The following is a 24,908-nucleotide window of genomic DNA, read 5'->3' as shown; positions in this document are numbered from 1 at the left end:
CTGAGCATGTGCAAACGGAGACTTATAACTCAGCCATATTTGGGTGTATGATCACGGAGATGGCTGACGGCACATCTCTGACACCATGATGACCCCCTGGCAAATCTCAAGTCCTTGCCCCCAAAACATGGGAGCATCTCAATGAAATGGTCATTAAAAAAAACCCAAACTGTAACATGCCTCTCTTTCCCTATCCTTGTTCTGGAAAAAAAAAATTTGCAGAAACTTTCCAAAAAAAAAAAATCAGCCTCAGGCAGACGTCCAGCATGGAAAATCTCAGCCAAAACAGTTAAGATTTGGCAAATTTATAAGCAACTGAAAAAAGGGCCTTGTAATGGGAAGTGTTGGGCAACCTTAATGAGAGTCAGTGCTACCAGCTCCGCTGAGAATACAGACAAGTGTTTATTATCACATAAAATGCTCCATATTCCTTGGGATATAAAACACCACTCATCTGGATTCTAGTTGGGATGAAATCTTTCATGGTAGGCATGTTTTAACAGAATTAAAAGGACAGGATACAGATGCTCTTCAACTCCTGAAATTCTGGTTTGAGTGCCAGCTCCTTTAAGAAACATTCCATGCCTTTCAATTCCCCCACCCCCTCTCCGAAGTTTCCAGGGTGGATGGACTGCTCTGAATTAGTGTTTGGTAGTGAAAATAAATACTAAATATTTTATAGATGTGCCAGTGTCAGGTATTTTCTTTTCCAACTGGCTTTTCACTCAATTCTTTCATTCACAATAAACATGATGCGAGCCAGGCCTCCCCCTTCAGAAAGGTTTGTTGGTTCACAACAAGCCCTGGACCTTAAACTCCCTGTTTCTTTGTGGGAAGGAAGAGGATGGTTGAAGGGAAGGGAGCAGAGGAGGGATTCAGGGGTTAAGTGAGGAATGGAAAAAGTGATGTTCTTCCTTCGTCCCACTTCAATCTGAGCTTATTTTGTATAGTCGCTGGTGTTTTGTTAACATTCAGGTTACCAGGCCAGACTTCCAGAAGGAATTCCCTTTCAGATCTCCCTCAACTCTTTTCAACAAACAAAAAGAAAGAAACAAAAAGGAAGATGGACAGAAGAGGAGAAAGTCAAGATGCCAATATCTCTGCCCGTTATGAAAGATGGGGCCTAACTGGGTTGCCAACCCTCCAGGGTTGGCCTGGAGTCTCCAGGAATCAAAGATTAATCTTTAATTAAAGATTATGTCATGTGATGAAATCTCCAGGAATATGTCCAATCAGAAGTGGCAATCCTAGGCCTAGCGCAGCTCTCCCATGATACGTTAACAAAAAGGGCATGGCACCTCTCTGGAGAGACCATCAGCAGGTCTTGGGTTGGTGTCAGCAGCTTCTAGGAGCTTCTTGTTTGCACCGAGAATGCTGTGCTACATCCCTTTTGAACAAATGCCGCCCATGAGGGGCAGGCTGCCTGCATATGCTCTAGGGTCACGTGCCAGGATTAGATGTGCTCTGTTAGCATCCTGCGACTCCTTCTCCCCTCCTCATTCTTCTCATGCAGCCATAATGGAGCCAGAGTCATTTCCAACACACAGTGGGTTGCTGGCGAGGGTCAAAATTCTGCTCCTGTTTACACGACTGTCAATCCAGCCAGTCCAATTAATGCAGGTGTCACAGGGCAGGCTCTCTCCCACTCTGGGGTCCTTTAGAGTCTTGGACGCTTCTTGCTTGTCAACACCTCTGGGCATTTTGTTTTATTGATCTTACCACCACCAAATCCTCAGCACAATCCTTGTGCAGCACGTCTAACTACAGCGTCCTTCGACCCTCAGCCCTCCTTCCAGGGAGCAGGAGCGCTCTTCGCAGCCAGAGACCTAGTCTCTGCTAGCACTTCCTTGCACATCCTTCCTGTGCTTTTAATTAGCCTCCCCAGCTGGTGGGATAATTAGCTCCTTAGCTCATTGACCCCCAGTCTGCTTAGGCAATTAAGTACTCTCCACCTCTGTCACAGAGTGTGGGGAGTCCAGTCCTGCACCCCTCTTCCTGGGACCCGCAGTGACTTTTAGCCAGCCAGTAAAACAGAAGGTTTATTGGACAACAGGAACACAGGTTACAGCAGAGCTTGCAGGCACAGTCAAGACCCCTCCATCGAGTCCTTCTGGGCTTTCAGGGTGCTTGGATCCTAGCTAGGATACCCTGAATTCCGCCCACACAGCCCCAAGACCAAACTCAAACTGCTTCCCTCCTGCCACTCCCTTCCTTTTGTTCCCCCTTCCCGGGCAAAGATGCTGACCTTTCCCTTCCCTTACCTAGCTCAGGTTACAGGCTCCAGTATCGTCCATCCCCTAAAGTCCTCCCCTGCTCTCCCATTCCTCACACAGACAGCCCCTACTCCATCACAACCTCCATCAAGCCTTTCCTTGTGGACCTAACTATTGCTGAAGTGGTCAGCGTGCTGGGTCAGCTACTGGCTCTCAGCACTCTGTCCCACCGGGGTAAATAAAATGAGAAATTGGCAAATTGCTGAGTGCAACTCGCTGCTGAGAGGCTGATACAAAGGGCTGGGCTGTGATCTCTGTTACTTTGGTGGTAACTCCACTGAAGCTAATTGAATTTCTCTGGATTTGCACTGGCCAGCATCTCTGAGAACAGCATCCGGTCCCTGGGGCATCCCGGAGAGGCTTCTTGCTACCAGACAGCTGGCTGGTTCACTCAGCAGCTACTCCAGCGGCAGGCATCATGACAGCCTCCTCGGCAGGATGACGCCGAGAGACTCTTACATATGGGAATCTTATTCTCTCTGCGCCACTCCACTGTTGCTTTTGGTGTGGCGATAACCAGGGGCTGGATGCGTCCAGCTCAACCGTTTTCCTAATTTTTCCTCTGCCTGGTTTTACCTCTCCTCCTCTCACTGTTCTTGGCCTCGGTGACAGCTTGTGGCAGTGAGTTCCACAGTCTAATTATACCCTGTGAGAGGTCAGTATCATTTCTCCTGTCTTACAGATGGAGTGTGCTGAGCCACAGAGAGGGTAAGTGACTTACCTGAGGTTATGCAGTAAGTAAGTGGCACCACTGGACTCAGACTTCTGGGGAAAAGTCCAAAGAGCCAAGTTCTCTGTTTCTGCCGGGATCATCTGAGATGGGAGTTTGTGGTCTGTTCAAAAGAGCTCCAAGATCCATGAAACTCCTCTCAGAGTTTCCTCTGTAGGCTCGCCACAGACATTGGCCAGATCCACATGAAACACCGAAAGGCTCCAATCTCCATATCCTGCATACCTGCCAGTCCTCCCAGACAAATAAGCCCCCCAGTGGGCATTCCACATTTTCACTTCTGTAAAGGCTGAGGCTCTGCTCTTCTTCAATAGCTGCTTATTACTGCATATTGGACATCCCAGCTGAGAGTCCCAAAATATGTAGCAAGCATCATATGAGAATCACCAGGCTGGATCAGCCCTGAGGTCCATCTGCTCCAGTATCCCATCTCTTACAGAGGCCAGCAGCAGATGCTGCAGAGAAAGGTGTGATTAAACTCACTGTAGCAGATGTTAGATCATCTGCCCCCATGAAGGTCTCATGTTGATCCCTAATAGACAGAGATCAGCTTAAATCCTGAAGCAGCAGGATTTCAAAAAAAATTGCATCAACTGTTATACTCTGGATGGTCTTGTTATCCATATAAATGGCCAGTCTCTCGTGGAGTCTTGCTACATGGCATCCAGTAGCAGTGAGTTCCACCATCTAATTGTGCCTCACCAGACCCCAGGGGTGGGTCAGTATCCTTGTTCCCATTTTACAGATGGGTAAGCTAAATAACAAAGGAGGAAGTGACTTGCCCAAGGTCACACAGCAGATAAATAGCAGAGCTGGGGAGAGAACCCAGGCATCCTGATCTCCAGTCCCTATTTCATAGAATCATAGAATAGAATCACAGAATCATAGAATATCAGGGTTGGGAGGGACCTCAGGAAGTATCTAGTCCAACCCCCTGCTCGAAGCAGGACCAATCCCCAACTAAACCATTCCAGCCAGGGCTTTGTCAAGCCTGACTTTAAAAACCTCTAAGGAAGGAGATTCCACCACCTCCCTAGGGAACCCATTCCAGTGCTTCACCACCCTCCTAGTGAAATAGTGTTTCCTAACCTCCAACCTAGACCTCCCCCACTGCAACTTGAGACCATTGCTCCTTGTTCTGTCATCTGGTACCACTGAGAACAGTCTAGATCAGTGGTTCCCAAACTGGGGTTCATGAAATGCTACAGGGGGTTCTCGGGAAAAAATTCTCTAATGGTGGACAGAGCCGCCCCTAGGGAATCCGGGCAGCATGGGCTGGCAGCCTGGAGCCCCTGGACTTCCAAGAGCTAAGCAGATCAAAGCAAGCACCTCTATCAACGTGAGGAGATTTAAATTTCAAGACTCCTTATAAGAAATGGAAAGTCAGGTGGATATTTTTTGCTGTTTTAAAAATTAAATAGGCAACTAGTATTGTTTTTTAAAATTATTAAGAACAAGAAGTTTAGGCTTTGTTGTAATATGTGTTGTTTGCCTGGACTGCTCAAGACCTGAATGCTTGTGTAGGAGGAACTTTGAGCTGACTTCTTAAATCCCTTCATGCTGTTTCACATCTGATACTCCCTGATGACACATAGGAGCCTTGTCTTCTAACAGGCTTATTCAAAGTGATACAAGCTACGAAAGTGAGATCTTGGAAGTGTTGCCGTTTTCATAAAGTAATAAAAATACTGGAATGATAAATAATAAATACAGGTCTGTCGCATCTTAGGCGCATTTAACATGAGCGATTTCAGCTTTATGTGGTCAGCAAAAACAAGAAAAAAAAAGAGAAAAATAACAATTTAAATACTGTTTCTGTAGTGCGGGTAATTCCTCCCGCCATTACACTCAATGTAATTTTGATTATATGTGATTTTCGCTTTACGTGCTGACTGTGGAATGTAACCCCAGCGTAAGAGGAGACAGACCTGTAATAATGTGTAGTAAGCATGTCATAAAAATAAATTTTATATTTCCAAGATCACTGCTTTTATAAATTTATACAGAGTAAAAGAGAAAATCCCTGGAAATATTTATTATTAGGAGGGGGTTCATGACACTTGACATTTTAGTGAAAGGGGTTCACAGGTTGTTAAAGTTTGGGAACCACTGGTCTAGATCAATCCTCTTTTGATCCCCTCCTTTCAGGTAGTTGAAAGCAGCTATCAAATACCCTCTCATTCTTCTCTTCTGCAGACTAAATAATCCCAGTTCCCTCAGCCTCTCCTCATAAATCATGTGCTCCAGCCCCTTAATCATTTTTGTTGCCCTCTGCTGGACTCTTTCCAATTTTTCCACATCATTCCTGTAGTGTAGGGCCCAAAACTGGACACAGTACTCCAGATGAGGCCTCACCAATGTCAAATTGCGGGGAACTATCACGTCCCTCCATCTGCTGGCAATGCCACTACTTATACAGTCCAAAATGCCATTAGCCTTCTTGGCAACAAGGGCACACTGTTGATTCATATCCAGCTTCTCATCCACTGTAACCCCTAGGTCCTTTTCTGCAGAACTGCTGCCTAGCCACTTGGTGCCTAGTCTGTAGCAGTGCCTGGAATTCTTCTGTCCTAAGTGCAGGACTCTGCACTTGTCCTTGTTGAACCTCACCAGATTTCTTTTGGCCAAATCCTCTAATTTGTCTAGATCCCTCTGTATCTTATCCCTACCCTCCAGCGTATATACCACTCCTCCCAGTTTGGTGTCATCTGCAAACTTGCTGAGAAGGCAATCCACGGCATTCTCCAGAACAAAACCAGCCCCAGCACTGACCCTTGGGGCACTCCGCTTGATACTGGCTGCCAGCTAGACATGGAGCCGTTGATCGCTACCCATTGAGCCCAACGATCTAGCCAGCTTTTTATCCACGTTATAGTCCTTTCATCCAGCCCATACTTCTTTAACTTGCCAGCAAGAATACTGTGGGAGACCGTATCAAAAGCTTTGCTAAAGTCAAGGAATAACAAGTCCACTGCTTTCCCCTCATCCACAGAGCCATTTATCTCCTCATAGAAGGCAATTAGGTTAGTCAGACATGACTTGCCCCTGGTGAATCCATACTGACTGTTTAAAGAGAGTGATTCACTCATGTTTGACTCCATGTCGTGTGAGGCTATAAACACAGAGCTATGCTTTAAGCAGCAGCTAGAGAACTCCCTGACGAAGAAACGTCTCTGTTTATTAAATTCTCCACTCCAACCAGGAACTCTATCAGCCACCATTGGAAGAGGAAAAGGCTTTAGAGGAAGTTGCTAAGCCTAAACTGACCTTTTTCTGGCAGCAATTCCAGCATCTGCCAGCCGACTTCAGCAAATCAGAGATGAGCAACTAAAGGACGAGACCTGCTAGAAACTGACTCACCTCTGCCAAAGAGGGTGGGGTTGAAGAAGTCAGCTGCCAACAGACCTGCTACCATCAAAATGACCTTCACATGACCAATGGATGGCTTCTGCGGGGATGGTGCATTCTTATCCCTGCAGTACTTCAGAAAGAGATGCTCTCCAAATCCATGAGGGACAGCAAGGTATAAACAAGTGCAGGTCAAGAGCCCAAGAATCTATGTGGTGGCTCCATCTGAGTAGGCAAATTCAGACCTTAGTAGAGGGCTGCAAGGGCAAGATAGGTAACAAGTGGGGGAAACAATCACCAGGACCGATACTCTCCACAAAACTACTGACAGACCTTGGCAGCAACTAGCCAGAGAGTTGTTTTTCTGTAAAGGACACACCTACTTTATGGTAGTTGATTACTTCTCCAGACATATTGACTTAGCTTTACTTGAACAGACCTCACTGGCACAGATCATCCAGAAACTAAAGTCAATGCATTTGCAGAGAACGTGGATTTTGAACATCACACTAGTAGCCCATATTACCCCTAGAGCAATGGGGAGGTGGAGAGAGTAGGGCAGACTTGAAAAGGATGTCTGCAAAAACCAGTGGACCTGTATAAAGCACTCCTGGTATATCGACCAACACCACTTGCGTCTGGACTATCTCCAGCAGAACTTCTAATGGGAAGATGAGTAAGGGCGTCTTCACCTATGGCACCAATACAGCTTAGTCCTAAGTGGCCTGATCTGAAGGAATTTTGAAAACTGGGGGCGAAAATAAAATGTGTAAATCCCAAAATTTCAGTGTTCCACACAGAATAAAAGCGCTACTTGAACTGAGAGCAGGACACAAAGTTTGGCTGAAAAGCTCTCAGACAATTGGAGCTGTTTAGAACTTGGCAGACACTCCCAGTTCCTACCTAGTGGAGACTCCAAAAGGACTTCGGATTCCTCTTCAGTATTTCCCAGCTCAACAAAGAAAGATCTGGGACCTATGCTGTGAGGAAGTGAGCCCGGTCCACAGGGAGCTCTAAGCACAATCTTAATACAAGTGAGTAAATGGTCTGGAAGACTGACCAGACCCGCGCAAAGACTTGATCTTTAGAATACTGCTCCGGTCTATGTAAATACCATTGATAAGGGGACATGGTAGTGTAAATAGTTCTAAGGAATCTGATGTTTATTTTGGACTCTTATGTGCATATACTTTGGTTTATAATTTAAGTTTCAATCGTTTATTATAAAGCCCAGGAGGTGTGAAGTGGTTACAGAGTTCCTGGTCTTGTACAGTTACCAGAGAGAATCAGGATGTGTTGCAGCAGGGAGCTTAGGGAATTCTCTCGTTGCTGCTTCCATGGCTCTTCGTGCTTACGTCCTCACATTACAGAACCATACTGGATCACAGGATGTGGGAAGCAGAAATGAGGAGCACCCAAATCAGAGCCTCATTTAGACTGGGGAGGATCAAGCGAAAACCCATGTCTGCGCAGAAATGCTGTATCCTTTCATTTCCTCCATGCACATCAAGGGAGCATGACACTTATTACTGGTCAGTGCAGAGGGGGCTATCACAAGCTCTCAATTTTATTTGCATTCACATGTAGACTCCTATCCATGCTGGTGCAGGCACACACACAGGGCCTGGCAGAATCAAGGTAGCGCTGCTTTAAACATCCCTGTCTTCGCTTCTTTTTGAAGCCACCGAGCTCTCTGCTCTCCAGCTGTGCCACAGGCTTTCAACATCAGCCTGCATCTGGGAGCGGGGACCATTAGCAAGCAAACGCCACATGACTCAGGAGTGACCCGGGTCAACTGTGGTTTCTGGCTTTCTCACAGAAGAGTTCTTGAAAGTCTGACTCCTTCTCTGATGGGAATCAGGCTACTCACTGCTGCATCTGTCTTCCGTTGCACAGCAGCACAAACCCCCTTTTATTTCAATCTGTACCAACGATTACCCATAGAGCACTGAAGTCTGCCTTATAAATCCCTGGTCTAAGCTACCAGGGAAATTAAATTGTGTGCCCATATGAGCACCTGTGCTTACCCGAAAAACTGTCCTTGTCCATGGCAATCAGATCCCGAGCTTGGTATATGTAGCAACGCAGGTGGTATCTGCTTCCATCTTTATTGAGAAACAGGGAGAAAAAAGCGTTCAGTTTTGCACTGCTGAAGTGCTGGAAAATCTATGATAATTACACAAGGGACTTGAATGTTTTCTTGGACCCCGGGTGTCAGGTCTTGGACCTAAGGAAGCCAGTCAAGAGTAGTGCTATTCACAGCAATGGAGTTACTCCAGATTTACACTTGAGGAGAATCTGCCCTGCCTATTGTATATTATCTGGTGCATGGTCCAGTCTAGCCTTTGAGTTGTGAAAACCCTATTTTTGGTCCTACTACAGTCGCATGGGAAACGCATCAGCTCCCTGCACTGTCCTGATGGACCACACATTGATGCTCATTGGGGCAAATCTTGTCTCCAGTATTCAGCCTTAGGAGCTGGGCTGTGTACCTGCAGGGAGCAGAAGGGTGTGTTCCACAGAGGGATCCTCTCCCCCAAGGCCCCAGAGCTGGTTGCACATCGCGCACATCCTGCAAGTCAGTGCATCCACCTAGCTGTGGATGCAATGACATAAGTCCCCGCCATCCCCATTCTTTTTGCTGTTCCCAGCTTTTTCACCAAATAAAAGCATCCTTCCAGGCACAGGACCCCTGTGTGGCAGAGACTCTGTCATGAACATTCCAGTAGGGGGCACCATAGCAGCATTTCACTGAACAACTCGGCAGACGTTCATAGACTCTAAGGCCAAAAGGGACCACTGTGATCACCTCGTCCGACCACCTGCAGAGCACAGAGCACAGGACTCGCCAAAATAATTCTTGTTTCAACTAGAACAGATCTTCTAGAGAAACATCCAATCTTGATCGAAAAATTGCCAGTGATGGAGAATCCACCTCTTAGTAAGTTGTTCCAACTTGTTAATTACTCTCACTGTTAAAAATATGCCCTTTATTTCCAGTCTGACTTTGTCTAGCTTCGACTTCCAGCCACTGAACCATGTTAGACCTTTGTCTGCTAGACCGAAGAGACCATTGTTAAATATTTGCTCCTCATGCAGGTATTCATAGATTGTGATCAAGTCACCCCTTTATCTTCTTTTTGTTAAGCTAAATAGTTTGAGCTCTTTGAGTCTATCACCATAAGGCATGTTTCTAATCCTGGAATCATTCTCGTGACTCTTCTCTGAACTCTTTCCAGGTCATCAACACCCTTTAGTTGTGGGCACCACAGCTGGACAAAGGATTCCAGCAGCAGTTGCCAAATACAGAGGTAATATAATCACTCTACATCTATACGAGATTCCCCTGTTTACACATCCAAGGATCCCATTGGACCTTTGGCCGCAGCGTTGCACTGGGAGCTCACATTCAGCTGACACGAAACTTTTTTGAAATCTCAATTTTTTTTCCCAGTTTCTCACCTAGATCCACTTTCAGCATCTTCACAGCAAGCTTCAGGTTCACATAAGCACAGAAATATCAGGCTGGAAGGGATCTCAAGGAGTCATCTAGCCCAGCCTCCCGTGCTGAGGCAGGACCAAGTGACCCTAAACCATCCCTGCCAGCTGTTTGTCCAACCTGTTCTTTAAAACCTTCAATGATGGGGATTCCACAACCTCCCTTGGAGGTCTTGCTGTCATGATGAATATCTAGGCCTCATCTATACTACAAATATTAACAGCTACACCAGCAGAGCCCCTAGTGCACGCACAGTGTATGCTGACAGAAGGAGTTTTTCTGCCAGCTGAATACCCCCACTACACTGAAAGACATTATCTGAGCTGACAGAAACACTCTTCTGTTGACATAATTGCATCTACAGTGGGGGGTTGAGGTTTCCCGGCATCTATGTCACCAGAGTGTGAGTGGTTTTTTTAACACCCCGACTGACATAGCTGTGCCAACATCACTTTGTAGTGTAGACCTGGCCCTGGGCACCTTTTAACAATGTGGATCCTGGTCTTATTAACCCTTATATAAACAAACCTACATTCAATCCCAACCTCTTCTTTTTGATCTGCTTCCTCTGGTGCCTCAACTCATCCTGACGGCAGTGAGTCACCAGAGAGCAGATATTACACCACAAAAACAAAAAGTTTCATCCGCGCCTCAATATTGTACATCATGGAAAGAGGATCTCATTTAGATAAACACATATGATACGCCAGCATGTGGGACACACCTACATCGAGGCCCAATCGAGACTGCTGCATTGCTCTGCTCAGGATGGAAATGAGCTGAACATTCAGATACTGGGGAACGGACATGAGATAAACTGGGATATTTAGTGTGAAATTTACCCCTGTGCAGAGAGACAAGCACAAAGCCTAGGCACCCTCTGGGCTTCACTGGATCTCAGGCAGTGCCTGGGCCTTGTGAATGTCACCCATACATCCGAGATGACTTACAATCAAATATGCAGGAGACGGTGGGTCTGTTGACGCCGAAGCTCAAGGTTGAAACCGATTTGCCATCGTCGCTCTTGTCGTCTGTCACGCCTCCCTGAAGGAGAAATAGACGTAACATGAGTCCCGCAGAGCCCAGCTTTTGAATAACCCTCTGTTGGATGCAGGGCTGTCCCTACAGAGGTGCAGGGCTCAGGACGTAGGCACCGAGTTTTTAATTGGCTGGGCCCCACCCCCACTCCCACTCCACCTTTTCTCTCAAGGCCCTACCCATGCCCTCCTTCTTCATTGCCCCATGAGCTTACAATCTAAATAAACCAGAGTAGGAAGGAAAATGACTTGCTCAAGGTCCCAGAGCAAATCAGTGTTAGAGCCAGAAACAGATCCCAAGTCAACTGAGGTGCAATCCAACACCTTAGTCCCTGGACAATGCTGCCTCTCTTGACTTCCTGTATGTCACTATCCTGCAGGCCATCATCACTTCAAACTCGACAGCTAAAGCAGGGAGAGAACCCAGATTCTCTTATTTCTGGCACACCAACCCCAACCCTTGAGCAAACAGAAAATCGCAGATGGCTGTATAAGGCCTACGACACACAGATGAGCAGCTCTGACTCCATCCACCAGAGCCCAGTGCCTCACAATGTTATTGTACAACCCAGGAAAAAAGCAATGCGCGTCAGCGGCCCTTCAGTCGCATTGTTCTGTTTGAAAGATCTCACAGCACGGGTAGTTAAAGTGTTTTCACTAAGTCCCCTTGTGAGTAAAATTAATGGAGTATAAATTTTGTTAATGGTGATACAGATGGTGTCAAACGCAGTGAAATACTCCACTCGCCACTTGAAAGGATCCTCGCATAACCTGGGCCAATGCTTTTTCCTCTTCTTGTTTTTGCATGGGCGCACTGGCCCTTTATCACCTCCTAATTGCCATATGTGACTTGAAATATTTACTTGCAGGAAACGGTGCATAAAGATAACTTCCTGGCTAGCATCAATGGGATCTTTAAATATTTCCAATTATCAAATGTTTGGGAAAGACAGGAGGGGGATATTTGAAAATAGGGCTGAAATGGATTTTCCAGAGCCATGGGCCGCCCGGGCCCAAAAATGTGTCAAAGAACTTAGGTGGTCTGCAGAGCTCTTTCTGCTTTCCCAAAAGCTCCAGGGCAGGAATAGTAATTACCAGGGCATTGTCTGCTGAGGAAGCACTGCGGTTTGCAGTGCTATGTATGTACAATAATTAGGTCATGCAGAGTTTTTAAAAGCTTACCTCCTTTTCTTTTCCTTTTACCCCTCCACCCCCATGTCTCTCAACTCCCCTCCCCAGCCAGGTTTCCTTAGCATGGAGAAAAACCCACAGCCCCAGCCTGTGTCTAAGGAATTTGCCAGGAACTGAATAGGTCCACTATTTTTATGATCTCTTCACCAAACATGCAGGACGGCCTGGCACATGTCCTGCCGTTCGAAAGCTACACGCTGCAGAAGTTCCCAATCCACACAGCGCTGTTCCACGGCCACATCGGGGAACAGAATCTGCCCCCAGCCCTGCTCTGTTCCAGGGATGTAGCAGGCACTGAGCCAAGCAAGGTCTGCATCAGGGCAGGGGGGACCAGGGAGCTCACGTAGGAAGGGCAAGCTCTGTGCAAATGGCAAAAGAGGCCCCCTGTACCCCGACACAGGGAGGAGGTTTGGTGTGGGTCACAGGAGGGACACGGCCCTGGGTTTGATCCAATGGAAAGACACCCTTAAGAATGAAAGCGCTTGCTTAGGAAGAGCGGTAACTTAACTGTGGGTAACTAGGCTATTATTAGCCTCTGAGGAAGGAAGGCAAAGCTGGGCAGCTGAGGCAGTTTGTGCTGCTGGGGAATTCGCAGTGTAGGCAGGGAACCGTGCAGCCTGGAAAAACCCCGGTTTGGAGGGAGAGAGACACATGTCTCCACCCAGGAAAGGTGATAGCTTGGGAACCAGAAGCCTGAAAATGGATCCCCTTGCTGGATGACAGAGAGGGGGAGTAAAGGTGCTGCTTCTCTGAACCGTGGCAAATCAAACTTGTAATCTCATCAAAAACAGGTATCAAGGTCGTTTGACAGGATCTATTTTCCATAAACCCATGTTGATTGGCATTAATTATATTACCTTCCTTTAATTCGTTATTAATCATGTATTAGCCACTCCATTATCTGGCCTGAGATAGAGGTCAGACTGACAGGCCTGTAATTACCCAGGTCACTCTGTTTACCCTCTTTAAATACTGGCACAACATTAACTTTCTTCCAGTCTTCTGGAACTTCCCTAGGGCTCCAAGAGACATTGAAAATCAGCATTAACAGTCCAGTGAGCGCAGCAGCCAGCTCTTCTAAAACTCTTGAGTGCAAATTAACCAGATCTGCTGATTTTAAAATGTCTGACATTAGTAGTTGGTGTTTAACACCCTCCAAGAGATACTGGTAGAATGGAAACAGTGTTATCATATGATATGACATCATCATCACAGAAGCACTGGAGAATATACACTGTAGTTCTGCATTGAACAATGCTATATAGGCCCAGGGCGGGAAAGCATTGGGTAGGACTCACCAGGCCTTTTCCATCACTAAATTAATGGGCCTGACCCTCCCAGCCTTATTGCGGGTCACATTCCTGTCAACCCTGAAGCCCCATTGCTTCAGACCTGTATAACCCAATTGGAGAGTGGTTCCAGAGAATGGCCTGTAGGGAACAATCCTGCATTGGCTGGAGAGGGAAGCACTGGAATGAGCCAGATGGCCTTTTCCGTCTCTGACTTCTCAGACCCTTGCTGGAGCTTGCAATGGGAGCAGATTCAGGGTGGTTAGTGGGAAATGATACTGTATCGGCAGCCATCAGTTGCTCGGTAAAATGTGTCATCCTCTCTGAATTTGCTTTAACGGTGAGGAGTGGAGGATGCCTAGAAAAATAGGTAAAGAGGCAAACAAGTCCCTAGTCCCCCTTACTGTCCATCATCCCTGCAGACAACAACGAGCCCACGCTGACGGCACTGGTGAGTCAGCCAAGATGGCCAGTTGAGGGCCTCGGCCACTCAGGGCAAGTGTTCTCTTAGCAGAAGAAGCTTATGGGGCAGCTGCCTTCTTTGCCAAGCTACCAGAGACTGAAGCAGGCACCTCCCCGTATCACAGTTGGAGGTGCTGAATTAATGGGTAATACAGGGGCCAGGAGGTCTCATAAGGGATTGTCCCAGCGAGCAGAGTGGCCCAAAGGAGGGTAAGTTTTGCCTCTTAAGGGAACAGCTGGCTCCGCTTGCGCTGTGCAAATGTATTTTTCTAAGGCCTTGGCGGAATGTCCTGTTCCTGAGGTGAGTGAGGGGACCTCGTCCTGACACGGGTTGCCGGAGGGAGGGCTCCTAAGAACTGCTGAGAAAACAGGCCAGGCTACCCAGAAAAGAGCCCCTTGTGGAGTGGAAAGCAGAGAGGCAATCCATCGGCGAGAAGATGAGTCAGTGCTTTGCGTGAATGAGAGGAAGCGTCGGACATAGCCTCACCATGTGACAGGCCCAACGGGAGTCCTCCATCTGTCAGCCTAACTGCCAGCAGGAGAGTGCCAGGGCAGCCACAAGCCAGCACCATGTGGTGAAATAGTCCCTACAGCAGGAGCATGCGGCCCAGCTCTGGCCAACAGCGCTGTGTGTGTGGCCAGAGCCGCCGGCCCCAGCATGAGTCTGAGGGGATGCAGAGGTGGAGCGGCCTGCGCCTCTCTTTAATGGCCATCGGAAGTGGTTTGGACAGGTGTGTAGGTGTGAAATAGGAGGCTGGGCATAGAAACGTGGGGGCGGGGGTTACACAGCGAGAGAGAGGATCCATGGAAAGCACACTAGTGAGGATACAATCTGGCTCTTCCTGCCTTCTAGCGTAATGAGGCATGTTTCCCTCCTCAGCATGAAGCGGAGGGAGATGGAGTTTCTGTGGCTACTCCTGCGCTCAGCAACAGCTACGTGGCCTTTCACAGGCCTCAGGCTCTCAAGCCATGGCCAGTCAGCCAGCAGCGGCCAGGGCACCACTCCCAGGTAGCCCACGGAGATGCTTCCATCCCAAAGGCGGAGCAGCTGCCATCTAGAACAGAGGCACTTCCTGCAGGCCATCTCCTGGTGTGGGTCTGGATTAGGCTATCTGGGGCAAAGGCCCCAGGCGCTATTCCATGCCCTGAGTGGCAGCTTCTTGACTTTCACTGAGGGTTTGTTCTGCAGGGTAAATTAACCCGGCACCAGAGCTGAAGCAGGAGGCAGAACACAAGCTGCACAGTGACCTGGAGAAAGCAGAGCGGTGTGGGCTCTGTCTTACTGCACATGAACACCATGCCCGTCATCTGTCTGTCTAGTGTACTAACGTGGCTTCATCAATAAGCGAGCCACGCCCCAGACAAGCGAATGGTGCAGGCCCAGGGGGCTGCGTGGGGAGAAGCCCAGGAGGATTAAAATCCTGAGACTGGTCTCTTTTGGTTTATATCAGTCTGCCAATTTCTGTCATGCAGATGCCACTTTCCTCCTGCTGATTCCCCCTCTTCCACACTGAGATCTGCCTGGAACTCATGGGATTGGCAGACTATGGGGACAACTCCCTCCCTGCCCCACCCAACAAAAGAATAAGCTAGAAACTCCCCACGATGAAACCAGCCAGGCCCCCCTTCCTGTCTTTGCTCACTGCCCCCTGACTTCAGTGGCACGCTTGTCTGATCAGAATGTCAGGATGAGGATCACTGCCCACAGCTGAGAGCAACATACAGGGCCAGTCTCATTCCCAGTGATATCAAATGCATGGGTCCCATTAGCTCCTAGGCCCTATATGAACTGATAGCTCAGCATAATTTCCAGTTGGCCAGGTAACCTATGGACACAGAACTCTAGAAGCAGACTGGAGCAGTAGGAAGGAGCTAACCAGCCTGGCTGCTTGACCCTCTGCCATCACGCACAGGGGTTGTTCCTTTGACATATCCTGCCTGACTCCATCCTAAGAAGCTGGTCCACTAAGAGCGCCATTGCCTGTTCACACCATTAGTGTTTGGCTCGAAGGGGAATTCTCTTTTTTCTTTTCTTCCAGAGATGGAGCTGCAATGAAACTGCAGGAAATGCATGGCTGGTTTGTTAAAGCAGCCTTGAAACATGCGTTCGCTGGCAAATGTGTAGGAAAGGCAGCTTGTACAGAGTTGTTCCTTGAGCTCTTTTGCACATAGTACAATTAACGGCCTTTCTGAAAGCAGGCTTCCCAGCCCTGGAGACCTCTGGCTGGTGCGTTTTCTTCACTGCTCCTGGCCAGTGTGGCTCTACTATATGCCCTGCCATGAGAAGGCAGCTCATGTGTCTCAGAGGCCCATTCAAAGTGAGTGATTTCGGCTAAGTCAGCCAGTTATTACCAGCTGCAGCAGAGGGGCTTTGGAGGCAGAAGAGTGGCTGCAAGGAAATGGAGTGAGGTCACCCAGTAGCTACTTGTGGCTTTTGGTCACCACAAAGTGGGCAGGGATTAGAACCAGTGACCTGGAGGTGAACATCTCCAGGACCAAGGACCAAGGACCGAGCTGCTCCCAATCCTCCAACATGCTGAGTATGGCCAGTGTGGTGCCATGAGGCTGAGGAATTCGGCACCCACCATTGGGTTGGAATTTCCCACAGGAGTCTAAGGGAGCCAGCTGCCAGCTCCGGTCAAATTCCAGCACCAATTGGAAACCAAACTCCCTTAGTCCCCTTTGAGGTCCCAGCCCTGGCGTTTAATGTGGTTTCAATGACGATGCAGATGATTACCCAGCTCACCAAGGCAGACAGGGTGGTAACGGGCCAAAGTGACGCACAGTGAGACTCCACTGCAAGGAAATCAGCTAGAGCAGGGAAGACTGTGGCCCAGAAACCCCAAAGTATCATGCACACATTCTTGTATCAAAGACAAATTCCTTCTGGTCATGTTTGGTATGATCTTCCTGTTGGAAAACAACCCTTGTAAATAGTTCAGTAAATCCGTGCCGGGTGCTGACTTGTTTCGTTCCCCTTTGCACTTCAGTGCTCACTGGGCTTTGGTTTCCCTACAACAACATGACGCGCCGTAATTTGACCATCTCGAGGAAGCTATCCCACAACCACAGAAAGGCACGGAAGCATGGCGCAAAGAATGCAGCAGGTAGCGGGAATTTGATGGAACAGGCAGAAGGGCTTTGGGAGGCCACCGTAGTCAAGTGCCTGCCGGTCCCATGGCTGGCAGACAGCCAGGGTAAAACCGAAGTTAGCAGATGCACATCCACTGCTGGCTCAGCAGCTAGAGCCTATTGGGTCCAATGGGCTCTGGATCTTCCTAAAGCTTTCTTAATGCTCTGCAGTGCCCTGTAGGGGAGCCAAGGCAGTTCCCAGTCCTGGCTTCCTCCTCCTACTGGATTTTTGCCCTTTGTTTTACAACAGTGACCCCTCTGACCAGGTGAAGAAACCACAGAAAACAGAGCTGGAAAAGATCGACAAGATTATCTAGCCTGCTCATGGTGGATGGTTTCCATGGTGCATTTACTGATGTTCTGTCCAGGGTGGTTTAAAAAATGAAGCTTCCAAAATTTCTTTTTGAGAGACTGTTCCACAGCCTACATCTCCTCACTGCCTTCAGAGTCTTCCTAATATTCCACCTAAGCTTTTCTTCTCTTCCTTTCATTTTACCCCATTACTCTTATTTATTCTCTGCTGCATCACGCTAAATCCCTTTTTCTACTTGTGGTCTTTCCCCTTCAAACATGTGCAGACTTGTTTCCTCAGTTCGGCACAGACAAGCTACAGCAGGAATTCTGTCTGGTTGATTTTGGTCCAAAAGTTGATCCTCGTGGAGTATGGCTGCCTACATTTGGCTTTTTGCTGTAGGAGGCAAATACCATAACCCTGCTTCATAGTGATGACACTGCCTCCTCCTGACATGACATCATTTGCATTCCTCCCCAGAGATAGCTGCATTTGCTGGGCAGGGGAATGAACCCTAAAGTACCCAGGGGCTCTGAGCTTTCTGGATGGAAGACACTATATAAATATACGGTATTACTGTGGCACAGAGCATCCTGGAAAACATATAAGTCATGCAGGAATGAGACCCAGTTAGTGAGGAGTGCTGGAAAAGGCATGAATCTGCAAAACCATAAAGTATAGCAAGATCATTTATAAAGCAATCTGCAAAAAAACCGAAGTAACCACAGAAAATGTGGCCTCTAACCCCAAACTATGAGGGCATAAAGGCAAACCAGAACGACCTACTGCAGCTGGGAATTCAGAGAGCTGAGCCCAAAGACTTTGAGAGTTTGCTTGGAGCTATTAAGCCTGTCTCTGAGCCAGACCCATAGCTGCGGCGTAATTCACCTGCTGGGCTCTTCACAGCACGCGCAGAATAGCTCAGTCCGACAGCGGGACCGTGCCCATCCTTCTCACCATCGCAGCACAAATACACAGAACCCAGCTGCACAAGGAGCTGGTGCTTGAAGAGAAGGCGTCGTCTTCCCCCCTGCAAACAGGAACTCTGGAGGAATGGGTTTGCCTCTAGATCATGACAGAATCTAGGAGGCAACCCTGGAACGGCTTACGTAGAGATGTCATGGTTGTCCATCGCTTAGAGTCCAAGTCAAGACTGGATGTCTTTCTAAGATGTGCTGCAGCTCAGCCAGAAGGCAGGGGCTTAATGCAGGAATCATGGGGTATGGGCCTCTGTTCTAACTCTTGGTTTCCTGAAGCCCAACTTTGAGGCCTGATTTGAAGACGTTCCCACCACCTACCATTCCAGCTGCAGTCAGGGGTCGGTGAGGGCGCTCATCAGCTTTGAGACTCAGACTTTACATTCCAGCTGGGCCTGCTGGACCCAAGCTGAGCAGAGGTGGCGGCGCAGGGGTATGTGGGTTGTGTCTACAACACAGAACAGTGCAGTAGCCGGCCTTTAGGCAGACCCATTTTATTTACAGGCTAATGAAACTGAAATCCGGATCTGAGTGCGGCTGGGAAAGCCCTTGTAAAACTTCAGCATTCGAGCAGGGAGGGCTGCAGGGGATTGAAATGAGACCGAAAGAAACGTGGCTAGATGTCTAAGCCCCGCCTCCTGCTGGGGAAAGCGGAAACAGGAGATGGTTGATTGGGGAACAGCAACGTGCAGTTACAATGGCATGTGAACCCCCTTCCCCCAAACTCAGTTACAATGGTGTGCATACACACACTCCAATGGCACACTGACATTGGCACGCACCCCCAGTGCAGTTACAACTGCACCCCCACGCATCCCCAACACACAATTACAATGGCTTCACACATAGTTACAATGGCAGTGCACACATATACACACTCACCCTCCAATGCACAGTTACAATGATTACACACAGGACAATGCATAGTAACAGTGGCAACGTACACACACGCACACTCCAACTGCAGCAAAAATACTACTAACAGCTCAGTTACATTGGCGCACGCGCGCACACATATCCAACACACAACTATAAAGGCAGCACAGACATACACACTCCTACACCCCAACGCACAGTACAGTGGGAGCACACACACACACACTACAGCACAGTTATATTGGGGCACGCGCACACACACTCCTCAATGCACAGTTACAATGGCAGTGTGCATGCAGACACACACACCAAGGTGCAGTTAAAATGGCAGCCCACACACACACTCATACCCACCCACAGACCAAAGTGCAGTTACAGTAAGACACAAACACTCAAGGCACAGTTACAATGGCTGTGCACACACACACACACACACACACACATTCCAAGGCACAGTTACAATGGCAGTGCACACACGCACGCACATATACACACTCCCAGGCACAGTTACAATGGCAATGCGTGCATGCACACACACACTCTCCAAAGCACAGTTACAACGGCAGTGCACACGCACACACACACACTCTTTCTAAGGGACAGTTACAATGGCAATGCGCGCACACACACACACTCTCCAAGGCACAGTTACAATGGCAGTGCACGCGCACATGCACACACTCTCTCCAAGGCACAGTTACAATGGCAGTGCACACGCGCGTACACACACACACACACTCTCCAAGGCACAGTTACAATGGCAATGTGCGCGCGCGCGCGCACACACACACACACTCTAAGGCGCAGTTACAATGGCAGTGCACACGCACACACACACACTCCAAGGCACAGTTACAATGGCAATGCGAGCACACACACACACACACACACACACTCTCCAAGGCACAGTTACAATGGCAGTGCACACACACACACACACTCACTCTCCAAGGCACAGTTACAATGGCAATGCGCACGCACACACACACACACACTCTCTCCAAGGCACAGTTACAATGGCAGTGCACACACACACACACACTCACTCTCCAAGGCACAGTTACAATGGCAATGCGCGCGCACACACACTCTCCAAGGCACAGTTACAATGGCAGTGCACACACACACACATTCCAAGGCACAGTTACAATGGCAATGCGTGCACACACACACACACACAAAGGACCCTCTTTTGCCACGCTGCTTACAGTGAACTGAGCTGCCCTAGAGACATGCTACCCACCGTTCTTCTCCTTCACCTCCTCTCAGCTTCCTGTCTATCTGTAGATTGCGAGGCTCTACAAAGCAAGGGCTACCCCTGCCCAGATGTTTAGCAAGCACCCAGCACATCGAAGACTGGGCTGTAAAATCCAGCAATAATAAAATGCACTGAAACTAGTTCTGTTTTCTTGCTTTAACTTTAATCCACAGCTATCCAGGGAGATCACTGCTGTCACTTTGTTGCACCCCAAATTTTTCACTGCAACAATGGGGCTGGAACTCCTGGCTCAAAAGTTCAGGATCCTGACAATGCTGCTAAAGGAGAATCTCCATCAAACTGCAAGCAGTATAGAGCCTATGACACAAAGTTGAGCAGCTCCGATTCTATCCAGAAAAGGGCAGTGATGCACACATCCACAATAGTAAAGGCAGGGAGAGTACAGCCTACAAGAAGGTGATGCTCCCAGCTCATGTAGACTCATGTGGAACATCTCCTAGGGAGGCAGGAGAACTGGATTCTAGCCCCCAGTCTGCCATTAACTCAGTGTGTGACTTAGGAGAAAAGGCTCAGGGGGTAGCTGTGTTAATTTGTATCCACAAAAACAATGAGGAGCCCAGTGGCACCTTAAAGACTCACAGATTTATTTGGGCATAAGCATTCGTGGGTAAAAAAAACCACTTCTTCAGCGCATGGAGTGAAAATTACAGATACAGGCATTATTATACTGACACATGAAAAGAAGAGAGTTACCTCACAAGTGGACAACCAGTGTTAACAAGGCCAATTCAGACAGCGTGGATGTGGTCCACTACCAATAATTGACAAGGAGTGTCAATACCAAGAGAGGGGAAAAGGCTATACCCTCCGGGTGCCACGGATCTGCTGCTTCCCTGTTATCCTAACAGGGACTGACTAACAGAACCTGGCCAGGAGGGGTCACTTCTTGACAAGGACTTGACAAATGCAGAGTTGGGTGTGGCTGAATAGTGGGGGACAGAGCAAGACTAGTGAGGCCACAGAGGGGTGCTAACAAATCAAGCCCCTCCCTGCCCCCCGCATATGTTAGACTCCCAGTTCTGGATGGGAAAACTTTGGAAATCACAAACAATCTCTCAGACAGGGAACCTGTTTCCCAACCAGCCCTGCTCCAGTCTTCAAAATGAGCATGAAAACGTGGCACTCTTCTCTGCCCACCAAACCTAAACTGGATCCAAATTCTGCAGCTTGGGTCGATCTCTAAGGAAATCCCCCTGAAAACAGTAACAAAGGAATGTCCATATCGGTATCCCCATTGCGCTGGAGGGGACACTGAGGCACAGAAAGGGAACAGGACCCGGACAAGGTCACAAAGCAATTTAATGGCAGACCATCATGCTTTACTGCCCCTGTGCTTGCGTGACACAACTGCCCTCTACAGCAGTGTTTTTCAAACCATGCGTCACAACCCACTACTGGGCCAATGGGAACTGGGGTGGGGGGTGGTGCCTGCAGGTGAGAGTGTGCGGAGTCATTTGTGCGCCTCCACCTAGGAGCCGGACCTGCTGCTGGCCACTTCCAGCGCACAGCACGGTCCGCAGTGCACCCTGGCTGTGCTGCTGACCAGTAGCCAATTGAGGTAAGTCTGCGCCCCAATCCTCTGCCCCAGCCCTGAGCCGCTCCAAACCTGGAACCCCTTCCTGCACCCCAAACCCCTCATCCCCAGCCCTGACCCCCTCCCGCACCCCAACCACCTGACCCTGCCCTGAGCCCACCCCAAACCACTCATACCTGGCCCCACCACAGAGCCTGCACCCCTCCAGAGCCCTGACCCCTTCCTCAACTCCAACCCTCTGCCCCAACCCTGAGCCCCTCTCACACCCCAAACCCCTCACCCCCGGCCCCACCCTGCAGCCCTCACCCCCACACCCCAACCATCTGCCCCTGCCCTGAGACCCTCCCACATCCCAAACTCTTCATCCTCAGCCCCACCCCACAGCCCTCACCTTCGCACCCCAACCCTCTGCCCCAGCCCTGAGGCCATCCCACACCCCAAAGCCCTCACCCGCGGCCTCACCCTGAAGCCCACACCCCCACACTCCAACCCTCTGCCCCAGCCCTGAGGCCATCCCACACCCTTCATCCCCAGCTCTGTTGGGTCACAGGCATCAACAATTTTCTTCAACTGGGTCCCCAGAAAAAAAGTTTGAAAACCACTGCTCTACGGGATGGAATTGGACCTGGTCAAGCGCCAGTGATCATGGCGCCCCCTAGTGGACCCAGTTGGCTACAGGCTAAAAGCCATGAAATTAGTGCACCAGTATGAATGTTTTGCACCTTATTATCTGGAATAATAACGCAACACTCTACAGCACTTTTCCAACATTAGATAACTAACTAACCCTCACAACTATCTGATGAAGTATCATTATCCCATCCTATAAGTGGAGAAACCAAGACTCAGAGGAATTAAGTGAGTGGCCCAAAGTCAGAGCGAGCGAGCAGAGACACTAGGAATAGAACCCCGGAGTCCTGACTCCTACGCCTGCATTCAGAGCGTGCGAGTCTTCAGGGCATGCAACAGTTAAGATGAGTCTCCGGAAAAACCACAGGGTCGATGTGAATATAAAAAACCTGACATAATTGAATTCCATGTAGTAAGTTGTTTAAAACTTACCACCGAGTTCAACTACCAGACAAAAGGAAGGACAAAATGTAGCATGAAGAAGAAAAATCCAAAGGGGGAAAAAAACCTATAATAAGGGCTTTGTGCTGCAGTGGTTGTTTCCCATTTAGCTATTGGAAAAGCCAACAGATTATGAAATCCAAGGTATGAAGCAAGACAGCATATTAGTTAAACAAATAATGGAAGTGCCTAGAGAGCAGATAACAAGGCTGTTTGCAAGCCTGAGCCCCGAGGTGGGACTCACAGCTATTCAAAATGGACTGTGCAAACTGTGCCGGCTCCTTTGATGGGGACATGTCTCTGAGTCTAGGGGGATGGGTCCAATATTTCAGCGGTTTATTAAATTTCTCCTATATGGGCCTGTGTTTCATTAGAGACTGGGCCCACACCACCACCCCTGCCCAATCCTAGGGAAGTTCAGATTTGGATCCAAGCATCCAGGCTGATCTCTGTGTCAATAATATAGAGCTGAAATGCACCCTGAGATCTACGTACCAAGGCAGGTTGGAGCCAGAGTTTATGATTCTGGAGAATTTCTGGGTTTCCTTGTTGACACTGCTGAGATTCTACTGTAGATTCAACAACTAGTTGAGTGGGATCCCTGCCCTGGTCGATGGCCAGATTCACTGCCAGTGCAGCTGGGACTTGAACTGGGACCTTACAATGCTTAAGCAGCAGCTCTGCTGGGACAGCCTCTCCCAAGCCATGGTGTTAAGCACTGTGTTGCCTTCGCCCCAGCTGGAGAGCCCTCTTCAGCTCCCTTTCTCACTATCCCGTACAGGAACGCTGAGCAAGTCTGCTGAGCAATCCCCCTGAGCCTGGAAGCCAGACTCACTGGGCTAAATCCAGCCCTGGTGTAACTCCAGGGAGAGACAAGGATGACTCTGACCCACTTGTGTGTTCATCGTGCATGTTACAGCAGCACAGACCTGACCCAGTAAGCACGTGTTCCCATGACTTCAGGAGGAGCCAAAAGGAGAGTGGCACCTTGGCTGAGCCAACTGGAGTTGGGTTGGTAGAGACAGAGCCAGCCCTACACCCTGCAGTTGCCTTTAGTCGAGCAGCCAAAGGCAGATCAAGATCCAGTGGCTGGGAAGTGGGAATATTCTTATTGGAAATAAGGTACAGGGAGGGTGATTAACTACTGGAACCGCTGCCAAGGGCCAGGGTTCTCCATCACTTGGAGTCCGACGTTCTTCTGAAAGATCTGCTCTAGCTCAGCCAGGCTTGCTGCAGGAATCACTGAGTGGAACTCTCTGGCCTGTGGTTTGCGGGAGGTCAGACCGGATGACCCAAATGGTCCCATCTGGCCTGACAATCTATCAAATAATTTGGATCTGAATTTCCTGGCTCTTCCGAAACCTCAGGACTTTTAGCAATAAAATCTGCCCGCGTACCTACCAAAGCGCCCTCCAGGGCAAAGACAGCGGCCGCTCCGGTGCGCTCCAGCGGCTCCATGCGGCGCCTCCAGCGACGGCGGCGGAAGGTGTCCGTCTTGCGGTAGTTGAGGTGGAACTTCCAGCCAAAGAGAGAGGCGTATTCCCAGCCCTCACCTTCCAACTCCTCCTGCTTGTGCTGCATGGGGGCAGAGAGCAGGGGAATCACAGCGCTGCAAGGAAGGATTGTCTGCAGGGGGACAGATCTGCTCCCCAGCCCCCTCCTGGTTAATGCTGATGCCAGGAGCTGGACTGACCTCTGGAGAGTGGTGGCAAGGACTCACAGAGCAGGCCCAGGACAAGCAGCCACAGGGCAAGCTTCCCACATGCTCCCACTGAGCTGCCCCATCCCCCCAGACCCATTCTTTGCTGGTAGTTGGTGCCCCATTGGTCCAGTTGCTGGTGGTTCTTTGGCGTTGATCAGGAACTGTGCTGAAACCCCCAAATTAATCTGACGGCACTGCAGAGCCATACAGAGGACA

General features: G+C 49.1%; 1 protein-coding gene across 8 annotated transcripts in view; it reads right to left on the bottom strand.

Annotated features, from left to right (window-relative positions):
- DYSF (dysferlin) overlaps positions 1-24,908 on the bottom strand; it is a 315,864-nt gene that overhangs the window by 125,907 nt on the left and 165,049 nt on the right. For all 8 annotated transcript variants that reach the window (XM_030563895.1, XM_030563898.1, XM_030563902.1 and 5 more), the window contains 3 exons: positions 24,392-24,565; positions 10,801-10,894; positions 8,379-8,456 (listed from right to left, as the gene is read on the bottom strand). In XM_030563895.1, coding sequence (XP_030419755.1) covers positions 8,379-8,456; positions 10,801-10,894; positions 24,392-24,565 — 346 coding nt within the window. The remainder of the gene's footprint in view (positions 1-8,378; positions 8,457-10,800; positions 10,895-24,391; positions 24,566-24,908) is intronic.

This window comes from Gopherus evgoodei, chromosome 5, assembly GCF_007399415.2.
Source record: "Gopherus evgoodei ecotype Sinaloan lineage chromosome 5, rGopEvg1_v1.p, whole genome shotgun sequence".
Taxonomy (NCBI): Eukaryota; Metazoa; Chordata; order Testudines; family Testudinidae; genus Gopherus; species Gopherus evgoodei.
The sequence above is the reverse complement of the archived record's forward strand: the minus strand, read 5'-3'. Positions and strand labels throughout refer to the sequence as shown.